We start from the raw sequence: 23,238 nt of genomic DNA on the forward strand, positions 1-23,238 counted from the left end.
GTGATAAGTTGTTTGAAAGAAGAAGTTTAAATAGAAGGGTTTAAATAAGATTATCTGATAGGAGCAGTTAGAAAAAAGTTCCTGGAGTCAAGAATAATGCACTATAGAACTTTACTAATGGGAAAAAGTGAATAAGAGAAATGTTAGTTGAATGAGGTGGAGGGTAGTCGCAGGCTTTAAAGGCAGCAAAGAATCTAGGAAGACAAGAATGAAACTCAGTTCAGCCAGACTTTTAGGTACTAGTATTGGGCTAGGACTTCTACAGTCTGACATCAGCTTCTCTATTTTTTGCCATATTTAAGAACAGCACCATTTTGGAGAAAAGGTTTTCAAATAACAATTAACTCATTCCCACAAGCACAACAAAGCTCAAGACATGTTTATATTGAAACTCTTCACAAAGTAAATATGGTTTCATCCATAAAATGGGTTTTGGTTGACTGAAAAACAATGCTCAAGATAAGGGTCTAGGGAGAATGATGGAAGTAAACATAACACCTGTGGGAATCAGGGTTTGGCCTGGCCCTAAGATTACACAGAAGTCACATAGGAAGCTCTTGTAAAGTACAAATGGCATCTCTCACAAGAATGAGTTTTATGGCCTAGAAGTAATGATCAAGGTTTTAGGGGAAAAAGTTCTGGGATAAATTCTGGAAGACATGGGCGGAGCCTAGTCCATCAGACAGCAAAGTATCATCAGATTATAATACATCGACTCCCAGCATTCCAGGAGGACTACAGGTTTAAAAACTCTTTGCTTTGAAGGATGCCTGTGAGTTCAACTTCCCTTCTCCAGGACTTATCTGTGTGCACAAGCACTTTTTTACCCTCTATACAATGGCATGCTATTAGTTACATAATCAGAAACCCAAGACCTAAAAAGCCAGAATTAAATTAGTGAACATTTAATACCTATAATAAATATTCACTAAACTATATGGAATTATTTTCAATCTCAAAACTTAGTGCTTCTGCATGGGGCAATAAAAATAATGATCTGGGAAAAGCTGTACATGCAGTTTTAATGTGCAGCATCATAAAATGTCAAAAGTAAATAAACAACAGCAATAAGAACAAAACCCTCCAAAATACATGGAAAAGCAGATGGGAGAAGCTACTGGTTATGTCTAATGTTGGGGAAGAAATGAAAGTGCCTTCTGACCTTCCCTTTCTTTCAAGATTCAGGCTTTTAATAAACCTCACTACTTCTCATCCTTACAGAAATTCTCTTAATTGTATCCATACCTGTTTATTGAAAAATTGTTACTTAAGTTGGGCGGTGGTGGTGCACACTTTTAATCCCAGCATTTGGGAGGCAGAGGCAGGTGGATCTCTGTGAATTCGAAGCCAGCCTGCTCTACAAGAGCTAGTTCTAGGACAAGCTCCAAAGCAACAGAGAAACCCTGCCTCAAAAAACCAAAGAAAGGAAGAAAGAAAAGAAAAATTGTTATTTAAATGATGTGGGAGTATAATATATCAAGCTGTTGCTTTCATTGGTTAATTAATAATGAAACTGCTTGGCCTGATAGGTTAGAATATAGGAGGGTGGAGTAAACAGAACAGAATGCTGGGAGGAAGAGGAAGTGAGGCAGACGCCATGTCTCTCCTCTCCAGGGTAGACACGATGAAGCTCCGACCCAAGATGGACGTAGGCTAGAATCTCCCTGGTAAGTCACCATCTCGTGGTGCTACACACATTAATAGAAATGGGCCAAGCAGTGTTTATATGAATACAATTTGTGTGTTGTTATTTAGGGTGTAAAGCTAGCCGTGTGGGGAGCTCGGCGGGAAGTGGCCCACAGCTCCCTACAACATTTAAATTCAAATTTTCCTTCTTTCCCAGCTTCCTCAATTTTTTTCTGGTCTGTTCAGAGTGTAAAAAAGGCTTTGGTTAATCATAGAATTCTTGTCTATTTTGAACTCTTTCCCACAAATGACTGAAGTATGCTAACAGTTTGTTATAACCCAACTCTTATTTTGGATATGAGGAGGTCCAGAGACTAAGTAACTTGTTCAACAAGACCCAGATTGCTAACAAAGTCAGAGCTTAATCCAAACTTAGGTGTTGCTGGATATATTCAAAAGAATTAGAAATTAAGGTCTAAGTTTGGGACAGGAGAAATCAGAGGTAGAAATGATAATAAGCTGTATTATAAGTCATACAAGCTGAAGTCTTCATTATATAATATACTGGTTAGAAACAACTTGTGCATAAATGTATCTCATATTCTACTTTATAGAAAAAAGGAGATATTTTAAGAGGCTTTAATATAAAGGATATTTTAGCAGTAAGTATCTATTGAAAGTCTTTGGAACATTAGCAATCCTTATCCCAACCATAACATTGTCCAACATCTATCTGTTGAGCTTCTACTGTGCACCATGTGATGCACTACAGCAGAAGACAAGACTAGCTTTCAGAGCTTAGTTTCTGCAGGAAGATGGGAAATATTTATAAAGTGAGTATATTAGACTGCAGTAGGACTAACGACCAAGAGGCTTTCAGGTGATAGTAGGCAGAGATCAAGGATGACTTTGGTCCACTTGATGAAGGCAAAGACCTTTCAGCACCAGAATATTAATTCTATAAAGGCACAGTGTTACTGCATGTCCTATTATTGTGCTTGTGAATGTCAATTTCTCCAGCTTCAGAATGCATTAAATTCACATGTAGAGCACCTGAAGTACACAGGGACAGAACATTGACATTTTCATTCTTAGGGGGATTTGGTTGATAGGCAATTTGATATTATTTGTTAAGTCAATAAAAACCAAAGTTCATATGATCTATAGAAATTAAACAATCCACAATTTCATTTTCCACTAAAATATTTATTTAATTGAGGTATCTTACTGAAATAAATAAGAGTAGCTTTCCTCTAATACTGGTAAGTATAGATATCAATATATCATTTTTTAAATTGAAGAACAACAAATTGTTTTCCCTAGAACATAGCACATGGAGTAATACTAGGAAACAAAAATAATTACTTAAACAATCTCATTATTAAATTATAGCCACAAGGCTTCTGAATCTCAGCATAGCATATGATTTGGTGGAAGAACAGTAGATGTGAAGCCAGGGGGTCTGGGCTCCATTGTATAATTGCTACATGTCATAGGCAAATTTCTTAGTACTGTTGAGCATTAGTTCTTTACTTTCAAAACAGGAATGATATTAATCATATCTACTTCACAGGACTATTAGGAATGTTAACCACATGAATATACATAAAGCTCTTTATGATATGTAAAAGAGCTGTAAAAATAGTTTAATTTCATATAAAAGAATCAATGTATATCTCCCTTCAACTAAAGAATAAGCACCCACAATGTGTCTTCTTCAGTTGAACTGTCACCTGTAAACCTGGAGTGGGAAATGCACCTTAGCTAAGCACCAGAGCTCACTGATGAAGGAGACCCAGTCCAGTACAGTTTTCTGGGCAGTTAGGAGCTAATGAATCCTGAGGGTCACTTAAAACTCCAAAGGCTTAAAGACAGGAAATAAGAACACTCATATTCCATCACAGGGCTAGGATACAACAAGCTACTTCTGATTCTGTGATGCCAAGGCCATCTATTAATTCTTCACAGAAGAAGAGACAGTTTCATCACTTACAGTTATATGCATGTGTGAACACAGCACTCTCCTGCAGTAACACTAGTAACTTACTTCCTAAGGGCGGAGTAACTGAAATGAATAAACTCTTGTAAATTTAGATACTAGTGGCTAAAATGACTAGTTAGAAGAAGGAATATTGTCTAAGACATCAGTACAATGATGATTTCTTTTTTTAAAAAAGCCACATTTCTATGCTATAGTAACATCACAAACCATAAAATCATAAAACTCAGTATTTATAGATACATCCATCTTAAAACACATTAAAAAACTTACTAAGAGAATTAAACATCATTGTCAGGTAAATATTAGTACACATAAAACCACACTAACAATGATACTACTTTAATACATAATAGAAAAAAGGAATTTTTCCGTATTTTAACTTTTAGTAGCAAAACATGAAAAGCAAAATAATTGCCTAATGATTTAGCATTAGGAGTTGCACTACTTACTTTCAAGTTACAATGACAGTGTTACATTTAAACTCATGCAAATAACTAGTTATTACAGTGCAGCATTTTCTTAAAACATTACTGAGAAGATAATGGTGAATCATACGCTAAAGATGCTGAAGGCCCTTTCACAAATGTGATCTACACTGATTGGATATATCAGGTCATACAAAACTAGACTACTTTACTTTCTCTTTTATGTATTCTGACTTGTTAATACAAATATCTATGCATTAAAAGAAAAGTTTTCAATACCTTTCTTAATTCCGCTGCCTTATCAGTTATAGATACTCACTGGAACACAAAGTATTTCAGTAGAAAAGTAAAATGAAAATTCATTGTACATGTTTTGAAATTAGTATACTGAAAAGGAACCAATGGCCAATTATTACTATGTTAGTTTATTACAAAAAGAATTCATCCAGTTTGAAATAGTATTTACTAATATTTACTGATCTTTTGTTTTTAATTAACAACTTTGCTTTACAACTATGGAAGTTAATGAAATGATTTAATAGCACTTCATTCAAGCTCCTCTGTTTCTTTGGTAAAGAGGTCTGCCAGGTCAGCCACAGTCAACACAGAGGCTTCAGAGTGCTTCCCGGATGAGCTTGTATGACTGCAAGAGTTCAAAAAACACAATGAAAAAGGAAGGCCAGGAGTCAGTGACTGCATGCATGACAGGAAATGGAGAACACAAATCTGCTCCTATGTTGTCGTAACTGAGCCATAGGGAACTTCTCTGAAGTATATAATGATATAAGTGTTACATCTTGTGAAAATCAGTGAAAATGCTGAAATAATTCGGAGGATTTGTAAAACAATGTTTTCTATGAACATCTGGCAACTGTGGCCAAGAAAGTTCTAAATTCACCATTACTTTTTCCACTTACAGATAAGTACAGTAGCTCTTTTACTATTGAAAGTAACTGAAATAAAAATCACTGAAGTCTGCAGCATGTGACAACAAGAACAAAAGGATGTAAAGCTCGTGGGGTGGCTGGCGTCTTTCCTTGTACATCACCAGCGTACAGGAATTTCTGGTTTGAAAGTGTTTTTGTGTTTCTCAAAGTATCCCTGGAGATGCAGTCCCTTTTAAAAAGTAATCATCTTTACCATGGGCAACTTCCAACCCATCTCATCATATAGGGAGGTACACAGGTACCAGTTTATTTTAAGATAACTTTAAATGGAAATTACTAATTTGTGCAAACATTAGGAAGTTTAAAGACTGCAAGGTCATGTTTCAAAGTTCAGACTGTTTTGATGAGTCGGCTACTCTGATGTCTGTGACTCTGACACAATTTACCAGCCAAGACTGCAAATTCAGACATTCCTCTCAATCTGTGATGGGCACGTGTAAACTATAAAGCAGCAGTGCACATTTGTTTCACATATACCAGACAAAAGTTTAGGTAAGACAGAACAATAACTTTCATTTAAAAAGTAATCTAATGTGTTAAAGTTGGTTAGTTTCGCATATTACAGCCTAATAAATATCTTAAATCAAACACAGAATGGCAAAAGCATTAACTGGGAAATGCTTTGGATAAAATGCTATTCTTGGCTTTAACAAAAAAGTATTAGTGTTATATCATTTGCTATCATCCATGCAAAGATGACCAACAAGGATCACATGACAGGGAGCTTCACTTGTAAGCTGTTACCTACCTCCTCTCTGCAGTTTTCAGCATTGTCTGCATTCGCTCTTCTATTGTTGCTTTAATTAGGAATCTATGTACAATGGTAGGTCTGGAAGGTAAATAATAACTGTAAGCTTAAAAACCATCGTAAGACAAATGAGTAGAAATTGACTTTACACACAAATGCTATATTCATTAGTCCATGGGTGCCCATTTGTGGCAGGTACAAATAAATGTGCTGAGGGACAGGACAGTAGTGAATGATGCCAAGGTGATCTTCATAAACTAACGTCTCATGAGAGAGACAGATAGTAATAAACACATGAGAAAATCAGTTCCATGCGCAGATAATGCCATGAGGAGTGGAAATAAGAAAGAGAATCAGCTCTGTGAGTTCGAGACCAGCCTGGTCTACAGAGCTAGTTCCAGGACAGGCTCCAAAGCCACAGAGAAACCCTGTCTCGAAAAACCAAAAAAAAAAAAAAAAAAAAAGAAAGAGAATCAGGCAGTAGGCACAGAAGCAGCAGGGAGAGCAGGCAAACAGAAGACAAAGCATTTTAATAAACATTATTGGATGAGCACATGCTTGGAAAAAGCTAACAATGTTTCAGGGGCCAACAGCAGGCTAGCATGGCAAAAGCATGTTGTAAATGAAACAGGTGACCACGAGGTTAGAGGTGAGTAGAGCTCAGATCATATACTGTGGCTTTGCTGGACCCAACTACAAACTGGATTTTGTGGTTATAAAGAATATGCTCCAGTGGTTATGCATAATTTGATTTACAATAGATTGTACTTTATAAACGTCTCTGGCTACTGTAAAGGCAGAGAAGAGGTAAAATTTGTGATCATCTCAGCAGGAGGAGGTGGATTGTGCTTTGTGTCAGTGGGATAAGTAGTCAGAAGATGAGGAATATTTGTGAGATATAATAGTCAAGACTGCAATAATCTGAAAATAAGACATTAAAAAGAGATATACAGGAGAGTCCTAGATTTCTTGTCTGAGCAAGTATAGATGATAAGAGTCATTAAAATATGAGGAAAGCTTGGACTGGCTGACAGTAGCAAGAATGCAGTTTGTTTTACCTATGTTAAACTTGAGTCCACCTCCTGGGAGAGACGTCAAGTTCCTAGATACATGTACAGATATTGACTACATCTATAAAGCTGGGAATTTCTGGGTTGAGGGATATACATGTTAAGGTTACCCACAACACATGCTACTTAAGACTATGACACTGGGTGAACTAACAACTCAGAGAGAAGATAAAAAAAAAAAAAAAAAAAACCACTGGACCTCTGGCAAGAAGTAGGCCACCAGTTACACTCACGCCAAGCCTCATTTCAGTGTATTATCCATGGGGCAACTACCAAAAGAGAAAGGTTGAGAGAATGGGAGGTCAAGCAGGTAGAGATGGACTGTAAAGGAGTACTATCCAGACATGTGTATGTGATGTATCACAAGAGGAAGGCTCTTGAGAATATGAGAAGAGGTGAGATTTAGGACAAATGGGGTGAAAAAAGGTCACATCTTCCACTTTAATAAAGGGGCACAGCACAAATTCTTCCTGACCATTACCAGAGCGACATTCTTGCCTGAAACCAATCAATGTTGGGTCCTATATCTTCTTGCCCAGTCATGGAAAATGTCTAGCATTCTTATCCATCTTGTTTTCCTATTTCTAATGAATCATTCTCCAATTAATTTTTTAATTGAAAAGGACAAAATTTTTAATTTTATTCTCTTTTACTCTGCAACAAAATCTCACAAGATTCTACTCCTATGAGCTGCACAGTAACAGTAGGGTGCCCTGGTTAAAGCATGGACCATTGCTGTAGGATACTGATCTTGTACACTGTAAAGATTTGTTATTCATATTGGTTAATAAAACTCTGGTCAATAGCTAGGCAGTAAGTATAGGCAGTGCAACCAGACTAGGAGAATTCTGAGAAGACGAAAGGCAGGGACATAGTCGTCAGCCAGGCACAAGATGAGAATGCCTTATTGTGAAAAGGTTACCAGGCCACGTGGCTAAATATAGATAAGAATTATGGGTTAATTTAAGTTGAAAAGGCTAGCTAGTAATAAGCCTGAGTAATAAGCCAAACAGTTTATAATTAATATATGCCTCTGTGTGTTTATTTGGGACTGAACAGCTGTGAGACCAGGCGGGACAGAAACTTCTGTCTACAGACCATGGAGGCAGCAAGCAGGCTTGCACCTGCCACCTTTTATGTAGCTCTGTCATCACACAAGCTACCCAATCCTTCTGTGTGTGATGGCTGAACTAGAGTTGAACAAAAAAAATCCTAACAGGCAGTTGCCTACACTGTTCCACTTAAACTGCTTCTAATCATGCCGCTAAATAAAGCTAATGGTCGAAACTCTAGTAGTAAGATTCCTTTCTTGAAATTTTGCAGCAAATGACAGTCAACCATATAGGTGTCTTACTTTTTCCTAGTCTTTTAATTTAGGTGCGCCAGAGTTTAGTTTGTGGCCTATCGCTATTCTCTCTCTCCTTTAATAATCCCATTCATGTTCATGGCTTAAAAACACCATCATATGCTACCGATATCAAAGTGTATGCTTTTAGCCCTGGCTTCTCTCCCAGGTTCTGAACTTATATATTTTATATAGCTAATAAAATCTCAAACATATCTAAAGTCAAGTTTTGTTCTTTCCACTTGATGTGGGATTTCCCTGTGTATACTGCAATCACCATATATGAATAAAGAAACTACTCTGGACCTATAGTAGGGCAGAACTTAGCTAGGTGGAGAAAACAAAACTGAATGCTGGGTGGAAGAAGGCAGAGTCAGAGAGACTCTATGGAGCCACCACCAGAGATAGATGCTGGAAACCTTACCTGTTAAGCCACAGCTACGTGGCGATACACAGATTAACAAAAATGGGTTAAATTAATATGTAAGAGTTAGCCACTAAGAAGCTAGAGCTAATGGCCCAAGCCGTGATTTAATTAATACAGTTTCTATGTGATTATTTCGGGGGTCTGGGCAGCCGGGAAATGAACAATCTGCCAAGTGGCCTCCTTCCAACACCCACTGAATCTATTCTAATAGTAATAATATACTCAGCTAAAGGCTGTTTATCCTCCTAGTCATCTTGGCCAAAGACCATGGTGTTACTCTCAAATCTAATCTCTACTATGTCCACAGAAACTGTCACTGTCAGTTCTACCTCCAGAACAATCTAGAACCTGATCACAACTCAGCAGGTAACTGCCACCAGTCAAACTACCTTCTAATGTCATCAAGACTGGATGGCCTCCTGTGCTCCCCTTTGTAATATAACTGCGGGCTGTGTCCTGCCGCCCACCTAGCTTAACCCCCGAAATAACCCACAGAAGTTGTATTAATTAAATTATTGCCTGGCCCATTAACTCCAGCTCTTATTGGCTAAGTCTCACATCTTGATTAACCCATCTCTAATAATCTGTGTGTCATCACGAGGTCATTGCTTACCAGGAAAGATTCTAACCTACGTCTGTTTCGGGCAGGAGCTTTATGATGTCTGCCACACTGCCCTTCTTCCCAGAATCCTGTTCTGTCTTCTCTGCCCACCCAAGGGCTGCCCTATCAAAAGGCCAAGGCAGTTTTCTTTATTCAACTAGTAAAAGTAATACAAATACAGAAGGACCTCCTACACCACCCCTTACTCCCTAAACTGAGTACAAATTTCAGAATGATTGCTTCAAAGCTGAAGCTAGATTGTGTCCTTTTTGTGCTTACAGCTTCCTAATTAGTGTCTAATATGATCCCTGACTTAATTTCCTACCTGTTTCAGTCTAGCAACTGTAGTTCTTTGCTATTTTTTTTTAAAAAACCAGGAACACTCCTGACTTACAGATGTCACAATGATTTTATTGTCTACTTAATCATTCTTTCTTAAGATATTAGCTCTGGATTCACAGCTAGGGAGCCAGCATGGGACTGACCTAGGCCCTCTGCATCTGGGTGACAGCTGTGTAGCTTGGTCTATTTGTGGAGACCCTAGCAGTGGGACCTGGACCTGTCCCTGATGCATGAACTGGCTTTTTGGATCCTATTCCCCTTGCTGGGTTGCCTTGCCCAGCCTTGATGCAAGGGGGAGGAGCTTGGTCCTGTTACAACTTGATATGCCATGCTTTGCTGACTCCCATGGGAGGCCTACACCTCAGTGAAAATGGAGGAGAGGTGGAGGGGGAGGCAGAAGGGAGGTAGGAGGAGGGAGCAGGAAGAGAAGAGGGAGAGGAAACTGTGGTTGGTATGTAAAAAAAAGTTAAAAAAAAGATATTAGCATGACTAACTATCCAATCTCTTTCAAGCTTTGGTCAGATGCTACATCTCAGTAAGACTGGATTCCAAGCCATTTGAAGTCTTTATCTTCCTCACAGGACACGCCCTTTAATCTGCTGCACACTAACTGTTGCTACACCAACCTGCTTAGAACCTGCTTACAAGTTGCATGAAAACATCTAAAATGCTTAAAATTCTGCATGGCACATAGAAAGTGTTCAGCAAAGGTCTACTGAATGAAGTGTGTGGAGACCAATGAACACCAACTGCTTAAGTAGATAATGGAGAGAAAGAGAAGACACTTTGAACTCTCTCTATGAGGATACAAAGATTCAGGTAGTCTCTTAAAAGATGGGAAGCAATGGCCTTAATGGACTTAGGCTTCTAGATCGGAGGGAAGCCCTATCCATGCTTTAAAAAATGTTGGTATAAGAAGTCAGAGTTAAGGGCCGGCAGGAAGCCTCAACTAAAAAGCATGTAGTAAGCCTAACAACCTGAGTCAGACATTGTGTGCAAAGGCCAGTTAGCCTGCAAAGTATGCAAACCAGTAGAAAGGAAGTAAGATGGCCCCAACAAAATGGAGGCAAGAACTGACTTCTGGAAGTGGTCCTTTGAACTCCCAATCACAGCACGGCATGTGGGCACCTGCACTTACACAAACACTAATTTAACTGCATTCTAAATGACATTTGCAAGTACTTTAGAACAACTGTGTGTTGAGATTATGGTTGTCCTACTTTTGCCATATTTTGTTAAGTTTTTTTTTTAAAGAGTACAAAGGCTTATCTTGATCATCAATTTGATGAGATTTAGAGTTACTGTAGAAATACAACTCTCAGTTCATCTATATGGGTAATTCCCAAAACATTTAAGACTTATGTGAAGAAGGGAGAGCTAACCTGAATACAGGCAGCAACATCCCATGGGCTGGGATCAAGACTGAATGAGGACAAAGCAAGCAAAGAGTCAGCATTTATCTGCCGGTGTCCCTAACTGTGCTTGCGATATGACCAACCATGTCCTGCTCCTGCCACTTTGAGTTTCCCACTCTATTAAAAAAACCCTTCCTTCCTTAGCTGCTTTTCTTTGGAGTTTGACACAGCAATGAGAAAAGTAATTTAAACGCAGAACCTATCTCTTTCCCACTTAAAACTAGAGCTGTCTAAGCTTTCAAAGTTGCAGCTTACGTAAATCTGTAGCTGATTCTGACATGCAGTTCATTTACTACTCCTTTCTCATGCTTTACTACAGCAGTTCCACGCCCCTCACAATCCTCAGAAATGTCAGTTTATCTCCCCTTTGTTATACACACGCAACTCTCAAACTTAATCAGTCCTTCAGCCTAATGTCTTTGTCCTTCAGGGCACAAAACACATTGTTTTGCTCATATAACTCTGAATCATCTTTTTCTTGTGCTACACAGTAGCCTTCTATGTACATTGTAAATGTGAATGGGTTTTATGTAATTACAATCTTCAGTATGTAGCATAATGCTTGACATACTTTAGGTGCTCAGTAATACTTACTAAATGAGTGCTTAGTGTGTACTTATGTATATATCTTCAAACATTCAAGGTCTCTAGCATCCATGAGATAACATTAACGAGGAAGTTATATTACACATACCCACATAATCTGTTATTTGAATAAAGTAAGTACATTATAATATAATAATCACTATTACTTTTGGTTTAGGTATGGCACTAAGTCTAATTATCTTTTATTACACTGAATTATTGGTTTATTCGCTGTGTGTGCATGTGCATACAAGACATGTGACAAAGTGGAAATTTCCACAACTGACTTCATGTGAGGGGTTAGACTATGTTTAAGGTGAAATATAATCAATTTCATGTTTAGACTCAGAACCTTTCCTCATGATATCTCATTAAAGACATGTACATACTCTAGAATCTGAAGGCAAAACAAACCCTAATCTAAAACATTTCTGGTCCCAAAAATTTCAGGTGAGGGAGATAGAACCTGTAGTTAAAAACAAACAAGCTTCGATGAACATAAATAAAGAATTTAAATGCTGAGTTAGTTTCTATAACACGAGGCAATGTGGTTGATGCTATTTCAGTCCTTACTTTGTCTGTCCAATTCGGTGCACCCTCCCAATGGCCTGAAGCTCATGGGCAGGGTTCAGTATGGGCTCCACCAAGAGGACATGAGTAGCTTCAATGATAGTTAATCCATTAGAGCCTGTGTGCAGGGGCAGCAGCAAAATATTGATTTGAGGATCATGTTTAAATGCTGAAAGGTTCTCCTAAAAAAGAAAGGTACATTTTAACTTTAGTTGGATCAACTGAAATAAGAGCAGCTTGTTATAGCTCAAACTTAATATGGTAGTGAAAAATAAATGCTAATTCACCAAGTTTAGAAACTAGAATGTTATTTTCCTTGATTTTAAAGAAGAGAATCATACAAACACTTTTGCTTTTATAGCAAAAGTAAAAACCATATCACAGATATGTGATACATGAAAACTGAATTGTATGGGGGAGAGGCCTTCTTCCAATTATTCTTCCATAAATATGGAAGAGTTAATGTGAGGTAAGACAGGAATCTACTACATTTTAGTTGTTCTTGTGTGTGGTATGTCTCAGAGTATGTGGGTGTGACTGTATTGAATGTGACATAAAGGAAATTTTAACAATATTACTTTTTCCTGATTGTGTGTGTGTGAATGTGTTGTGTGTGTATGTAGACTATAATCCCAGAGAGAGATAGTGCAAGCCATTTTTCTACATTAAGGAAAAGGATCTCAAGTAAAAAAAAAATTTTTTTTTAAAGATTCTCTTTTTAGGTATCATTGAATAGAAAAAAAATCTACAGCTTTTCTACTTTCCTTTAAAATACTTATTTCGTAGATAATCAAGAATTCAAGCCCTCATTCAGGGTTCAGGGCAGAAGATTAAGTCAGCTAGTGAGCAGCAGTTTCAGTTAGCAACTGATCTGTTAAAACCACAAGGAAAACTTGACACACCTGGAATGTCTTAATGCGACTGATTTGAGTAAATTCCATGTTGTTGTCAGTCAGCGCTTTTGAAATAATATCTAGTACATCTTGCCACTAGAACATCAAAGTGAGAAAAATAGTGTTTATACACCGCTTTTGGCCAAAGAGGATTTGAGAAGGAAGAAATAATAACTAAACCACAGTAACAATTAAATGAACAAAAACAAACCCAAAGTCTCAGATGGAATACCTACTAACACTAGTTCTGTTGAAAACAGCATTCCCTCTCATCAAATACTGAGGGAAAGGTAGTATAGTAAAATACAAACAACACTGAAAATAGTGAAAATATATAACACAAAACAATGGCATATGTAATAGATATAGTTTCTTTCTAAATGCAAAACTAAGGTTTTTACTCTATATTTATAAATAATACTTTATAGTTCATTAACTAACTTTTTCTTAAATAGTCAAATTCATTTGTGAATGAGTCAAGGTTATAGATTCCAATTTTTAAAATATCAAAATAAAATCTCTTATTGAAATCAATATAAAATCTTACAGGAACTGCCTTTATAAAGTATCATCACTTGGGGGAGGGGGAGGGAAATGGGAGGCGGTGATGGGGAGGAGACAGAAATCTTTAATAAATAAATAAATAAATAAAATAAAAATAAAGTACCATCACATTTCTGTAAACAAAAATATAAAGACACAGAAAAAAATCCAACAGTAATTCTGAATCTTAACTCTATTTCAGTAAGCATTTAAAAATAGTTCTCAGATAAATACTAAGCAGAGGCAGAAAACCAGCTGGACTGAAACAGGAAAGTCTTGATTATACCGTTGAGAAAACGAGTGCTTTGGCCCCTGGATCTCTAAGCTGTATTTTCATCAGAGTTCTGACCACAGCTTCCACTTTGGTAGAATGGCTACCCTTTAAACAGAAAGGGGAAAATACATTAGTACCAAATAAAACCTAGTTAAGAATAAAAAGAAAATTGGTATAAACACTTCATTCAAACTGTATATAACAGAGACACTTAACAAATATTACGTGCTTTACTCTTTTTATGTTGTTTGTTGAGAATAATCTTTAGTCTATACACAACTGAATGGGTTTATATTCAAGATGTGTAAGAGACAGAAAGTGGGCAGGCAAGCCTGATGATCTGAATGTGGTTCCCATAGCCTACATGGTAGAGAAAGCCATTGTTTACATGTCCTCTGACTCTGTACAATGTGCTATGTTGTTCACATGCTCTCTGTCCTCCAAATGTTAAAAAAATAAAAAAAGCATTTCCTTAAAGAACTTATACCTAGTTAATTGAGCAGGAAGGCATACTAAAAAGTCATAAAGTAATGACACCAAACACTTTTTACTTAGATTTTTCAGTTACCAAAATTTGTTACAGCAAAGAAATAGACTATGTATTCAAAAACCTTCCTCACTACTCTCCTTCATTTCATATAGAAATGCAAGAATATAAAGAGTAAAAACTCAAGGCGCTTTGCAAAATGAAGTACTCAACCAATGAGCAAAACTTCCTTGCAACCAGAAGGCCATGGACAAGGACAGACACACAAACGATGTCATCTAAAACACAGGAAGACTCTTTACAAGAGTGGTTTTCTTCCTTTTTTTTTTTCTTTCAGAACTATTCCATCAAAGGAATATGGAAGTGAAATGTGGGTGCACCTATAAATAAACAATCAGTAACTGACGTTTCAAACGCTAACTATGAACATTATAATGACCTAAACTAAGGTGTGGGGAAGGGGCCAAATCAAACAGCAAGTGTTTCCACAGCAGCACTAGCCTTCTCCTCAGTGCTCTAAATTCATTTACTTGCAATTGGAAGAATTCAGAAAGGTAACCAAATAAACAAGGAAGAAGGTTACCCTAATTTACTGTCAAAATTATGAAAAAAAGTGTTAAAATCTTCCCACTAAAATAAGGAATTTATATTTAATTTTTTAGATATATATACTCTCAATTATACATATGAGGCTAAAAAGTATAAGGGAACCATCCGTCTCAGTCTACTGATTTAAAATAACAGAGAAAAATAAAAACAGGGAAAGAACACAAAATGACAATTTAGACCTTTAGATAGAAGCCCTCCTGGTCCCTGCAATGTGCTTCTTTTGAAAGCATTTCACTTGCTATGGCTCAGTGGATAAAGCACTTACTGCCAAACCTGATGACCTCGGTTCTATCCTTTGAACTTCCATGGTATAAGAAAGTGGAAACAAACCCACAAGTGTCCCCATAACCTCCACATGCACATTCATGTCAAGACACAATAAGAAAGACATTTAAAGTTCAGGATAAACAAAAGCTCTTTAATCTACTGAGCTGTTTCTTAACTAAAAGCTCAAAAGAAAACATCTTTTATAAGTAGCATCCAAATGGGGTACTAACTCTGTGTAAGGACACATCAAAACATTCTCCTGGTATCAAATTTTAGTAACTCTCAAAAACAATACAAAACACAAAAAAATCCTGATAGGCCTCACTTATAAATTGTCATGATACTCTAATGGGTCTGAGTCACACAAGTAGGACTGGAATCTTTGGCTCTAGGTTAACTGCTGCTTCCCCTGTACTGCTGGGGACTAAACCCAGGGCATGTACATGCTAACACTCTACTTGTAAGCCACACTGCTAGTCCTTTGCCTCAGACTATAAAATGTTATATTGAAAATTCATTGCCTCTGTGAACTTATCTTGATAAAAGCCATAATTTTTTAAGTCAAAAGAAAATGCTCTAGACAACAAAAGATTACTGAAATAAAAGAGGAGCACTGAAAAAGTAGTAACACATGCTCTTTGCAAGTGTGTATGCAAATATCTCAGCCAAACTCAGAGCTCACTGATAAACCTAGTGTTGCTAGCCAGCTTACTCAGGGGATTCCCTTCTCCACCTTGTAAGGCTAGAATTAGAGGCAACCTGCCGTGCCTACCTGGCATATATGTGTGTTCTGGGGATCTAAGCCATGGTCCTCATGTGTGATATGCACTGTGATCACTGAGCTAGCCATGTCCCAAGCACTGGATACCATATTTTCTTAATCCAGTCATGGATTCTTCATCTTGACTACTGTGAATGAATAATGTTTCAATGAAATGGGACGAGAGACAAAGTTTTGTCACTCTGTTCATCGCTATTGTTTCTACTGATTCTCCACTCAAGAAATCAGCAGGCAAATATTAAAATAGTTAATAAGAAAATTAACTCAAACCTTTCTCTTAAGTATAATATAGAACAAACTCAATTTTTGGATAGGAAGTCAGCACTTAAAAAATTAACAGCAGAAATATATCAGCACTAAAGGCTAACAAAAGGTATTTCTTATGAAATCTGGCCTCAATGTCATGCAATAGCATAACAGAAAAATCAGAAGTGCCAGGTGGATTCTTATTCTAATAGGCGTAACTAACTTATTTTAATCACTTTAAAACAGAGCAGCCATGTGTTCTTGCTGCAAAACTCAGAGAATTTATATTCTAAGTTAAACATTTTCACTGGGCTGAAAGGATAGAAAGAGCGATGTCTCTTGCCATATGTTTAGTGGGCTAAAAAATATAATAATAAAGCAAACATGGAGTATCTGGCTTAGATATTTTGATATCCTTGCCCATCTAGAATAAAACTGCTATATTAATGCAATTCTGGGATAATGTCTTCCGTGGAGAAGAGAGTGTGAGCATAGTAAAAATCTTTATGCAGGAGACAGAAAGACACGTCATGGTTTAACTCTGATTCCTTCACATCTGTTCCTATCTGCTGAGATCACTTATTAAAAGAGAGACAAGGAAGTAAGAGATATTCAAGATCTCTCTGTTGCAGAAGCAATAGACTACTTGACTTGATTTGAATAAATAAAATTATTCTAACAGAAAAATATCATTGCTTTGTATTTTTAGTAACTTCTAATAAAAGTAAATAATGTAGGGAGTCATAGTTGGAAGCAAGGCATACCAATCTATGATGCTAAACAAACAGGGAGCATAGTGCCTATTATGTCACTTTGTACTCAGCCTCCTGTGTGTGTGTGTGTGTGTGTGTGTGTGTGTGTTCTATTCATTTTTTTGTTCTGGGGATTCCAATAGTTCTATTAGTCTCACTTGTAGAATTACAGGTTAAAGTACTGCAGAAAAGCAGAGAAAGCCAACCTGGTCTAATTGTTAACAGAAGAAAGGACATTTGTGTTTAGAATACCTACATAATAATCCATATTTTCAGAGATTCTCTATCTATTATACATTAATGTATATTCTATGTATGCAAAAGAAATGACAGTGTAGTATACATGAAACATATCCAGTCAAGTTCTGTAGCAAAGGAAATACTACTCATCACTCTGGAGTACAGGCAAAATGAATTCATGATAAGAGCTGAGAACTCTAAAAGTGATCATTTTTATTTTTTGGCAAATTATTTTGAAGCTGTCTAACATAAAGAATGAAGGATATTTGTTTGTTTGTTTTTCAAGATTGGGTTTTTCTGTGTAACAGACCTGGCTGTCCTAGAACTCACATTGTAGACCAGACTGTCCTCAAACTCACTGAGACACGCCTGTCTCTGGCTACACGTACTGGGATTAAATGCGTGTGCCACCACTGCCCAGCGAGAATGAAGGCCTTTAATGAGGATTTTATGGATAAATGAAGTCAAGTTTCTTTAGAAAAAAAGGAAGATAATCAGGGAAAAACAGATTTGGGTGCTTAGAAAATTCTTTGGAGGGGATGACAGGAGTAGGACAAGAGGGAATTAGGGTTGACTGTTATCAAAATACATTATACACTCCTATAAATAATGTTACAATTAAACCCATTATCCACTTACTATATCTTAATAAAAACTAAAAGAAGCGCTTGGGCAGTGGTGGTGCATGCCTTTAATCCCAGAACTCAGGGGGGAGAGGTAGGCAGATCTCTGTGAGTTCAAGCCAGACTGGTCTACAGAGTGAGTTCAGGGACAGCCAGGACTACACAGAGAAACCCTCTCTTTAAAAACCAAAAAACAACAAAACGAAAACCAACCAACCATCCAACTAAAGAACTAAAAAAATTTATTTGAAGCACAAAGCTCAGTGACAGACGACTAGGAAGATATTCTTTGCTATATAACTTCAATAATTCTACTTGATTATATGGTAAAAAAATTACATTATAATACTGTACATGCTACTGAATTTTTTTCAGGATATAGATGTGTTTATAATTACATAATAAAGTATGGCTACCATAAATATTATGATATAGAGTCATATACTAAAAATTAAACATACTAAAAAGGAGGGAGGAGGAAGGATAGAGGAACAGCTGCACTAATTTCTCATATTTTAGAAAGAAGAGCCAGTGGATTATGACCACTGTTAGTACTCAAGGAAAAATTTACATGTATTGGAAGGCATACGGGCTAACCCTAGACTAAAATCAGAAACCATTCACGGTAATAGAGTAAAAAGAGAATGGAGCTAAATACCAGTTTTCATTGTGTGATATCAAAGTTACATATTTTCCCCCCTTTTTTAATTAAATATTTCTACTAAACCTATAAAGAATCATTTTTATCAACTATAAATTGAGTTTTAGGGGAAGAAGTGGACGGCCTATTACTCCAGTGATATCATCAGGTGTTCATTTGCTACAGTGAGCTAGCTGCCTTTGGATGGTATCACTATGGCCCTGTTACAGGTCACTGAACCTACAATGCTTCTTACTGCCCATGGATACTTGCTACAGAAGATAAGTCCATCTATGCTAGGTGTGGGACAGACACATCTGAAACAGCACAGTAATATTTTATTCTTGTAGTCATTACTTAGAGTAACTTTTTAAAACTTACACACATACCATGAGAATTAAATGTTGTAAGATGCATTTTTTTAAAAAAAGTTCCTCTGAGAAACATATTTCAAAGATGACATATTCACTCATCCTAAAGATGGCAAATTACTCTGCTTCCTAATAAAGAAAAAGTAATATGAACAATTGGAAGGGTATTAGGTGGTAACAGGTTTTTAGTTTTTTTTTTTCTTTCCTTCCCAGAGACAGGGTTTTTCTGTGTAGCAGCCTTGGCTGTCCTGGAACTAGCTCTTGTAGACCAGGCTGGCCTTGAACTAAGAGATCTGCCTGCCTCTGCCTCCAGAGTGCTGGGATTAAAGGTGTGCGCCACCAATGCCGGTGACAGATTTTGAGTCTAGCCTGGTCTACAAATGTAACAGATTTTTCTATAGGTTTCCTTAGAGGTTTGTAACTTGTATAGGAATGTTCAAAGGCTCCTGCAAGTATTCAGTAGAAAGCCAGTTACTATTTTGGTATTTTCTGACTTCCATTCTGTACTCTTCCATTTGGAATAAGGCTAGCTCCTTCCTAGTGCCAACCTGTCATGCTGTTTCCATTCACACCCGTTCACTAAGGGAGAACCCCATGCTGCTGCACCATCTATGACATGGTCCAGTTTTGAAGCTTGTCTGACTTCACGAGGCAGAAATACTTCTCAAGCACATACAAGGAACCAGTGCTGGATTCTTCACTCATAATGTGGGAATCCCCTCCGTGTGTTGTCTGTATTGGTTAATGAATAAAGAAATTGCCTTGGCCTAATAGGGCAGAACTTAGGTAGGCGAAGACAGAACTGAATTCTGGGAGGAAGAAAGCAGTCAGAAGATGCCATGGACCCGTTGCTGGAGAAAGAAGTGCTGAGACTTTGCTGGTAGGCCACGACCTCGTGGTGATATACAGATTAACAGAAATGGGTTAAGTTAAGATGTAAGCGTTAGCCAGTAAGAAGTTAGAGCTAATGGGCCAAACAGTGATTTAATTAATACAATTTCTGTGTGGTTATTTCAGGGCTAAGCTAGCTGGGTGGCCAGGATGAACAAGTAGGCCCTCCCCCTACACATTCACTTGTGTTACTTTACAAAGCACAAGAGATACTTTCTCCAGTTGTGAGGAATCTTAGATAAACATTAGGTCTCCAAAGTATTTTTCAGTATTTTAAAAACAATCTGCAGAATTATTTCAGATACAAGTTACTATCAATAAAAAAGTTAAAAATAATATTTGGGTCAAAGGAATATTTGATAACCATCCATTTAGACATATACTGAGTGCCTACTGCAAGCCAGTATTATGCTAGATGATTGGGATACAGAAGAGAATCATGTCTCAACTCATTCTAGTGGAGTTAATGGTCCAAAAAGGACTATGTTTTTCAAAGAGCTAATTAAATAAAGGTAATTTACACTCTATGTCTTCAGTGTCTCTATTGTGTGTTCACTATATTGTATGTATGACATGGCTGACTTTTTAGGATGACTGACTAACAATTCAGAACTATAACTGTTAACTGAGCCACTGAATAGAAACTTTCTTTTCTCTTTTGACAATTAGAATTATATTGATTTATGCTCATCCTAACAAAAACACCAATGCCATTTTCAATCAGTTAACACTGATGTATAACGTATTTGGTAGCTCATATAGGGATATTCAGATGTATATATAATACAATTATGTGTAGATCTTGTTTTAAACTCACTCAGAATTTTATAATTAGTTTTTTTTCTACACAGATGTTTAATTACATTTTGGAAAGTATGAACTAGAAAACGTTTGATAACTGGAAAAGCAAAAATAAACCAGCAAAAAACCCACTAGAAATCTATATATCTTATTACTGTATTGACTGTCTTGAAATTAGAATGTAAATGCAGTATTTTCTCTCTAAAGTTCCACAGACATCTCAGGGGTTAGTAGGTGTACTTGTTAAAACCAAAAATCCTATATCATATCCTATCTCATCAAGATAGGGCCTGAAAAGTCTATTATTAAAAGCACACTGGGTAATCATGAGATATTCAAAATCTAAGATGATGAAGTAATAGTTCAAGTGTGTGGCTGGGGCGGGCATTGTTTTGCTATGGTTATAGGTATGTGTAACATTCTGTACTGAATAGAAACTTATGAACTAAGACTCCTGTTCAGTATAGAGGCTGAGTTTGCACGAGCAGAAGTGCTTTGTATGAAACCTAGCCAAACAAAGGACACGGGGAATAAGCCACGTGAGGATATGTTCTGCCAGAAGGCCTACTTCACCACATCCAAAATGCCCTGCAGTTGTCGGAACTTGCAAGGGGAATTTTGTTTACTTTGTGAAATGCCCAGAAGGTTCCAAGGTCATTCAGGAATACTGTCATACTGTTGCTATGGATGATACAGTTTTATTTAAGTGTGCGCATCAAAAGGATACTGGTAATCTCAATATCTTATTTCTATGGTTAACCCATAGGATTCCGGATACAGTTAAATCTCTAATTTCCTGAAAACATCATTAGAAACAAAATGCCAAAGACGATTTATTTTTGCATTCTCTGAATCTTTTAAAAGATCTCAAGTTATATGATTAAGCACTGTTTATGGTGTCATACTGTCTGCTATGTATAAAGTTTTATTATGAATACTTAGATATTAAGGTTATAGAAACTAACTTATTTATAATGTTTAAGTACCAAAAACTTGACAGTAACACAAAAGACAAGACCCTCCAGGTCTAGAAGTCGTATGAACCAAGTAAGAGAGTCAGGCACCCTTAAAAACACATTATGCAGATGCTTGAAAGAGCAAGTGACAGACAGTAGGGTATAAATGGGACAAAGAGGTGACAAGTAACAGAAGGCAAAAGTGACAGAACCAAATTGTGACAGAAAAAGGAGAAAAGCAAGCACAAATGTGGTAAGAAATAGTGAGAAAGTGGAAGAGGAATGAGATTGGTTTATGTAATATGTAAAATATTTAGTTACGTTTAATGAAAAAAGAAATGCAAGCATATTCGTGTCAATGGTAGGATGAAACTATTTTTACTAAATTCTCTAATCTTTTATTTTCTAAATAAGAGTTTAATTCATGTGTTTACCAATACTCATGAAAGACAAGCAGCAGCAAGAGTATGCAGTAGTATTTCAACACTGACATCCCTTTCCACAGGGCAGCAAATGTAACTGTCCTGGGTGTAGGAAAGCTGCCATACACGAACAGGTGTTTGGGTCTGATGGATTCAGTGACTCAGTGCCACAGCTGTGCAGTTTACTGGCAGCTACAGCAACCTCTTCCTAAACCTCCCTGATCAAAGCAGGACAGCATTTCTACCTCATGCTGGTTCCTGGTGCTATGATTAATGTTTTCCCTGTGTAACGTTCTCTCAGTCCCCCCCCCCCCAATGCCATTTGTTGCTGTTGGCATACCTGCAGCTGAAAGAAGAAAAAGAAGAGAAAACAAGTATCTTTAGGAGAAGGGGAGAGAAACACAGGAGCATGGAGAGAGCAGGAGGGACTGGAAGGACAACAGTTCTAGTTCCAAGAGTAGCAGTAGCGATTAGACAGTGACCACCAAAGCCCCAGGGCTGGCCACTGGGTTGCTCCAGTTACTTCATTTTACAGCTTCTTGACACATGCTTTAAAAACACAAAGGATTCATTCAAAGGATTCAGAGACAGACTAGATGATCCTTAGGTCAAGAAGACCCTCTTCTCACTTATGCTTCCCAAGCTGCACTGTAATTCACGCCTGTGTATTCACCCTTCCAGTCACCACCTTACACTCTTCATGTTTAACTGGCAGAACAAGTTCTTTAAGATCATCATCATCATCATCATCAGAAACACACATACATGTTTTTCAGATTCATAGAAATACTGTTCTTTTTGACTGTTATTAGAGCCTCGCTATCCTTTGAGCCCCTTTAAATAGAAAATGCTTATTTTTCTGTGTTCTGCATTTAAGCATCTTTAGTCTCTAACACAAATAAGTTTTCATTCTCATGATCCTCAGGAAACTCAGTTATCCTCTAATTCTGTTCTTTATTATCATTTACTAAATGATTTGTTAAAGACTTGAGCATCTAATTTACACTTGCTATATACCTCTGATCTAGACATTACAAGATGTAAATGTTCAAGTCTCACCTCTTTTAGCATTAGTCTTCTTTACCTCATTTACACTATCCCAGATTATTATCATATAGCCTTACAGTTTGTTTGCTCGATAGCCCACCCTGTAGGCATTTGAATCCAATGAGATCTCTACTTTTTTTTATAAACGAATACTTTTATAAACTATCTTTACAAGAGTCCAGTATTACAAATTAGCTTTCTTTTCTCTATCTTCAGTCTGTCCTGTTATTTTTGTTTTGTGGGTGTTTACACACACACATGCATGCCCCAGTGTACATGGTCAGAGGACAAC

General features: G+C 37.1%; 1 protein-coding gene across 2 annotated transcripts in view; it reads right to left on the reverse strand.

Annotated features, from left to right (window-relative positions):
• Positions 1-2,817: 2,817 nt before the first annotated feature.
• Shprh (SNF2 histone linker PHD RING helicase) overlaps positions 2,818-23,238 on the reverse strand; it is a 70,760-nt gene continuing 50,339 nt past the window's right edge. For both annotated transcript variants that reach the window (XM_041680140.1, XM_041680139.1), the window contains exons 26-30: positions 13,826-13,918; positions 13,006-13,092; positions 12,107-12,285; positions 5,749-5,829; positions 2,818-4,696 (exon numbers count right to left, since the gene is read on the reverse strand). In XM_041680140.1, the coding sequence (XP_041536074.1) occupies positions 4,600-4,696; positions 5,749-5,829; positions 12,107-12,285; positions 13,006-13,092; positions 13,826-13,918 (537 nt within the window). In that variant the 3' untranslated portion in view covers positions 2,818-4,599. The remainder of the gene's footprint in view (positions 4,697-5,748; positions 5,830-12,106; positions 12,286-13,005; positions 13,093-13,825; positions 13,919-23,238) is intronic.

The sequence above is a fragment of the Microtus oregoni genome, unplaced genomic scaffold (assembly GCF_018167655.1).
Source record: "Microtus oregoni isolate MIOR12 unplaced genomic scaffold, Mior012 000033F_ref0000390, whole genome shotgun sequence".
Classification (NCBI taxonomy): domain Eukaryota; kingdom Metazoa; phylum Chordata; class Mammalia; order Rodentia; family Cricetidae; genus Microtus; species Microtus oregoni.